Consider the following 6,137-nt stretch of genomic DNA (forward strand, 5'->3'; position numbering starts at 1 on the left):
TCACCAGGGAGTGGAACTCTTTGATAGGATTAGAAGGATTAGTAGGTGTGACTTTGATGGAGGAACTGTGTCATTGGGGGGTGGGTTTTAAGGTTTCAAAAGCCCATGTCAGGCTCAATCTTGTTCTCTTCTTCTTCTTCTTCTTCTTCTTCTTCTTCTTCTTCTTCTTCTTCTTCTTCTTCTTCTTCTTCTTCTTCTTCTTCTTCTTCTTCTTCTCCTCCTCCTCTTCCTCCTCCTTCTCCTCCTCCTCCTTCTTCTTCTTTTTCTCCGACTTGAATATACTAATGTGGGGTCAGATCATCTGACTAGTAGGATTATCTAATGTCCAGCAGAATGCAGGATTCAGGATGGAAATACTGGCTAGACATAAACTCATCTGCAGGGGAGACAGGTGAGACCCAGCAGAGCCTGACCTGTTTCAGTCATCTGCTGGAACCACGTAGGGGTTACTCTGGCACTATCTACTTATTTGCCTGCAGTTTCTTGTGGCGGTGTGACTGCCCAAGAGGTGCAGTGGGGTTGAGACATGCTTGCAAGAGCTATTGACAAAAAAAAATGTCTGTAAGAATTTAAAGTGCACGGTTGTACTGTCTTGATGTTCACACAGCATACTACAACACAAAAGGAAGGTGTTCTGTCTGCTTATATCACATTCTGGCTTGGCTCCTTAAGAATGGCAAAAACACTGTTTGGGGCAAAAGCTTCCAGCATGTCTACCCACATATGGCCGCACTAGGCTGTGGGAGGAAGTACCCAGGAACAGACAGGCTGTGTTCAATGAAAAAGGACTTGCGCCTACTTTTCCATGAGGTGAGAAGTTGAAAAGATAAAGGGAGGGTCTGCTCGTTAGATTACTGAGACACAGCTTGGTAACTCCCCACAGCAGAGCAGAGAGAACTGGACTTGCGTTCAATCTCTTTGGGACTGATTGAGAGGAAGAGAGCACACTCAGTTCTACAGAGGACATGGTCCATTGTTCTAAGAAAGACCCAGGGTAGTTTTAAAACAAGTCTGAGCCGGGCACAGTGGCACCTGCCTTTAATCCCAGCAGATCTTTAAGAGTTTGAGGCCAGCCTGGTCTATATCGTGAGTTCCAGGCCAGCCAAAAAGTCTCACATAGTGAGGCCCTCTGAAAAAACAGAACAAATGAAAAAAGCTCTACAGTATCCAGAAGAGAAACAAGAGAGAAAGTACAAACTTTGGTGTCTAAAGTTCAGGATGCCAGTCTGCCAACATTTTCACTACATAATCTCATAATGGGTAAGCTTAAATCCCTGTTTATTGGGTTGTTTGTCATGGCTTATTTGTATTGCTTTGTTGCTATTGTTGTTAGATAGCATCTCACTTTATAATCCGGGCTGGGGGACCTCCAATTGAGCATCCTCCTACCTCACTTTCCTGAATTCTAGGATTACATGCCACTCTACCTGGCTTTGTCTTGTTTTATAATCTATAAAATGAGAGTAATAATAACAATCTAGTTAAGATAGCTTATCTAGCAATGACAAGCTCCATCAAACACAACAAAGAAGGATTTAAACTTATCTATTATATTACAGCACAGTGAGGATCAGATATTATAGTCTTGCCTTTTGCAAACTGTAAAAATTACCTTCAAAATTCAAAGTAAACTAAAGGTGGCTTATCTCTTTGCTCCGTCACATCTGGGGCTTCAGCAGAAAGACTCAATGCCTAGGGCTATCTTCATGATTGAGGACTGGAGAACTCCGGGAGACATATTTAATGACGAGGCTGATCGTTAAACTGGAACCAAGCTAAGTATCCATACACAATTGCACTACCTTCACGCACCCTCAGCTTCCTTAGTATGGCTGCTTTAGGGCAGTCAGACTTCGGGCCTCTATGACTGTCACATGCCTTCTGTCGTAGTAGCAAGTTGAAAACTGTTTCATTCTTTGTGGTCTAGATCCCAAGGGCACACAGTATCACGTCTGTTGTGTTTTATTATATACAGGTAAGTCACTGAGTCTGGTTCAAGAGGGGATATGCATCCTACCTTCTGATGGAAGTTGGATCAAAGAATTTCCAGCCTGTTTTTGTTTTCTTTCCGATTTTTGTGACAAGGGTTTCTCTGTGTAGCCCTGACTGTACTGGCTGTGGACAGTCAGGGGGGAATCTCTGAGATTAAAGGTTCGTGTACTAGCCCCCCCTCCCCAGCTTGCTTTTATTTTCTTTTTTAATGATGGGACTTTAAAATGGCCCCCCAAATACCGGATAACTAAAATTTGAAGGCAACTATCCTACTTTGCTTTCTATTGCTGTGATAAACACCATGAACAAAAGCAACTTAGGGAGAAAAGGCTGATTTCAGTTTTTAGGTTATAGTCCATCGTGTATGAAGCTCAGGCAAGAACTCAAGCCGGAACCTGGAGGGAAAGATGGGATAATCACGAAGGAGTGCTGCTCAGGGCTCTGCTTCCCGTGCCTTGCTCAGCCTGGCTATTATTTATGAATTATGTATTATTGCAGAGGAAGAACAGCTTTTATTAGAGGAAGTAGACAAATATATATAGCAGGTATAGAGAAAAATGTCTTACACAAAACTGATCCCAGGCTCGAGAAGCTGAAAATCCATGTCTTCTTCAGGTCTCGGGGTTTTCAAGTTTCCGAAAGGTCTTCCTTTCCTAATTTAGGGCTGGTCAGTTTGCAGAAAGACTGGGGTGGCTGATTGGCCCACAACTATTGTGTAAACCTGTCCGGATCTGGCCTTGAACTTGTTAAACCAGTCCATCCGCAGTGGGGCATGCTGGCAGGAGAAAAGCCCACAAGGCCTTTGTTTTAAGCTGTGATGCTTTTGTCTCAGGTCAGAAGGGCGAGGAGGAAGAAGCCAGCCATCTTGAAAGTTCAACATCTTTATTACTCAGTCGTGGCCCTTCTCCCTATATGTCTGCCTACCAAGGACTCTGTCTAACTCCTAGTCCTTCATGCTCTCTTTTCAAAGGTCACCCTAACTGCTGTTAGGGGCTTGGGGGGACAGACTTCTCACTTGCTTTGAGCTGACAAAAGGGATGAGAATTGAGGGGCAATAGTCAAAGTGCCTCAGAGGAGGCCTGATCTAAGGGCTCAGGATAAAACTTAACCACTGGCAATGATCTAAAACCTAAAACAGCCTTTGGCAATACTGTATATTCTTTTTGTTTGTTTGTTTTTGTTTTGTTTTGTTTGAGACAGGGTTTCTCTGTATAGCCCTGGCTGTCCTGGAACTCAATCTGTAGGCCAGACCAACCTCTGATTTAGAGAGATCACTTGGCTCTGCCTCCTGAATGCTGGGGTTTAAAGGCATGTGCCACCAGTGCTCAGCTGGTAGTATATATTCTTGAAGTGTGACATGAGAGATGTATCATCAGCAGTAGACGTCTCTGCCCATGTACCAGAGGTAATGTCCAATGGAAGTAGGCTACATAGGCCAAATCTGAGTGACATGCAGGTTCTATTTGTTAAAGTCACTAGACATCAGCATCTAAGTGACAACTTTGATGAGTTGGTGGTCCTGGACCAGAAATCCTGGACAAGGTCTCAAAAATGTTAACAATCGGGGTCTTTATTTACTTTTATCTGCCAGTTAAAGAGTAAAAGGCAGGAAAGATCTTAAGCTTGTCTGGTAGCAGTGGAGAAATCTCAAACACAGCTAGCAGGAGCAGACAGGATCAGCAGTTGAAGAAAGGCCTTTACTGAGGGTGAGGAAACACACACACACACACACACACACACACAGCAGGAACACCATTAGTTAACAAAACTAACCAGCACACAAGGAAAAAAAAATGGAATGAATGGAAACTAACAGACTCCATCTTAAACGGATGAAGCCAGCCATCCTGTGAAGAAATAATCACATAAGACATGATCACTGTATAGATTGATGCTGATAGGGATGCTGTTTAAAATGGAACAATGGAAAATGTCTTAGAGGCAGGGCATGGGGGTGCATGCCTTTGATCCCAGCACTCAGGAAGCCGAGGTAGTCAGATCTCTGGGAGTCAAGTTCCAGGACAGCCAAGCGCTGTTACACAGAGAAACCCTGCCTCAGACAAAACAAAAGAGAAATGTCTTAGAAATTTTAATGTTGTTAAAAAAATGTTATAATGATACATTCTTAGGGAATAATTTCCTAAAGTAAACCTGGACAGTTAGGGACTAAACAACAACAACAAACAACAATACCCCAAAACCCCAACAGTTGTGTTTCAGACAAAATCAAGGAGGAAGTGTTCCTTGACTGGTTGTTGGCCCTATTTTAGTATGCTTAGACATTATGTATTTATGGTTTTTAAAAACTGCCTTAAACTAGCATAGCTTGATAATATAGTCCCTATCTATGATCATCTCCTTCACTCGGATCTGTCAGATCATCTTCTGACTTAAATGTAGTTCTCAGGGGAATGTCCCTGCTTGGAAGAGAATGTACAATGTCATTGGCAAACACAGAATAGCTATTTGATTGGTGGCATTTTTTTTTCAATACACAAGAACGTAATGCTTTGATTCACCAAGCAGCCACACGTGTACTGCTTACCTTGAAGCAAAGCATCGGTTCCCGGGCCTATGCTGATCAGATCAAATAGGCAGACATCCTGTTGTCAGAAGCTTTCTACCTCTCAACTCATGCTAAATGCAATAAAGAGGTTGGTGGAGACCATCCCCCTTCCCATTAATAGAAGTGCACACACATACACACAGACAAGTCAACTCAAGCGCCCACGACTCCATGTTGAGTTAAACTGGCAATTCCTGCATAGTGTTGGTAGCTTCTGTTTTTCACTCCTGTTTTCTCTTTTTCTTAACACACTTCCTCTCTCCATTATTTCCTTCTTTGGGTTAAACGTACTTTAACCATGTAATTTACATAAAGAAATTGGGTTTAATTTCTGCAACTTGGGCTTCTCTAAGATATTTAATTCTCTTCTCCCAATTCTTTTTTTCATATACAGTTTGAAGAGAATGCCTTGGATCAGGGTCTACAAAATATTTTGAATTATTTTCTTTGGAATAAAAATTAGCTATGATGCATAAGATGTCTAGAATGATCATGTGTTCTCCTCAGACCCTAGTGCATGGAAGGAGCCAATTGATAGTAAATGACTGAAACTAGGCAACAAATACACTGAAGACCAGGTTTAGATTTTCATTTATACTTCAACAGATCAAGTCCTTTAGGAACAGGATACAAACACCATACTGAGAATTTAGCTGCTCCAAGACATAGTTCTATGAAATTTGGCTTGGCTGATGTTTCATCCTTGGGGTGTAAGGTCTTATTTTTATGACACCCAGAGCTTCTTTGTAACGGCAGTAACAAGTACTACAGACTTTCCGGCCTTCTTCCCTCTAGGATTTTAACTTCTTTAAAACACCACCCCCTGCTCTTCTAGTAAATCCCACATGACAGAACAGGCTGAGAAAAAATAGGAAGCGGGAGCCATGGAAACTGTGCGGGTAGAAACGTGTGAGCGCGAGGGTGGTTGGAGGAGAAGGAACACTCCCCTGGCGACAGCGGCGCGAGGGTGCTCCTCGGATGACGTCACGCACCCAGGTGACGTCACGGCCATGACATGCGGGTGACGCCGTTGCCGCGGCGACTCCTCGTCGTCTCCGCCCCCTCCCCCCCAAATCCCCTCAGGCTCGGCTGCGCCCGGGGCCGCCGGCGGGTTCCAGAGGTGGCCTCCGCCCCGGCCGCTCCGCCCACGCCCCCCGCGCCTCCGCGCCCGCCTCCGCCCGCCCTGCGCCTCCCTTCCCCCTCCCCGCCCCGCGGCGGCCGCTCGGCCCGGCTCGCGCTTCGAAGATGGCGGCGCTGAGTGGCGGCGGTGGCAGCAGCAGCGGTGGCGGCGGCGGCGGTGGCGGCGGCGGTGGCGGTGGCGACGGCGGCGGCGGCGCCGAGCAGGGCCAGGCTCTGTTCAATGGCGACATGGAGCCGGAGGCCGGCGCTGGCGCCGCGGCCTCTTCGGCTGCGGACCCGGCCATTCCTGAAGAGGTGAGTGGCGGCGCCATCCCCCCCCCCCCCCCCCAGTGCTCGCGCGTCGGGGGCTCGGCGGGCCAGTGTTTATGCGAGGGACCGAGGCAGCAGAGGGAGCCCCGGCAGTGCTTGGCAGCCGGCGGGGAGGTGGTTATCGGCCGAG

The 6,137-nt window shown here is 46.1% G+C and overlaps 1 protein-coding gene across 10 annotated transcripts in view; it reads left to right on the forward strand.

The window, feature by feature from the left end:
• Positions 1-5,679: 5,679 nt before the first annotated feature.
• Positions 5,680-6,137, forward strand: part of Braf (B-Raf proto-oncogene, serine/threonine kinase) — a 124,631-nt gene continuing 124,173 nt past the window's right edge. For 3 of the 10 annotated variants that reach the window (XM_021164361.3, XM_085840671.1, XM_085840672.1), the window contains exon 1: positions 5,683-5,992. In XM_021164361.3, the coding sequence (XP_021020020.2) occupies positions 5,804-5,992 (189 nt within the window). In that variant the 5' untranslated portion in view covers positions 5,683-5,803. Of the gene's footprint in view, positions 5,993-6,137 lie in introns of all 10 variants that reach the window. The other 7 variants (XM_029478322.2, XM_029478324.2, XM_085840673.1 and 4 more) reach the window with 6 other exon arrangements.

The sequence above is a fragment of the Mus caroli genome, unplaced genomic scaffold (genome assembly GCF_978045245.1).
Source record: "Mus caroli unplaced genomic scaffold, Mus_caroli_1 scaffold_7, whole genome shotgun sequence".
NCBI lineage: Eukaryota > Metazoa > Chordata > Mammalia > Rodentia > Muridae > Mus > Mus caroli.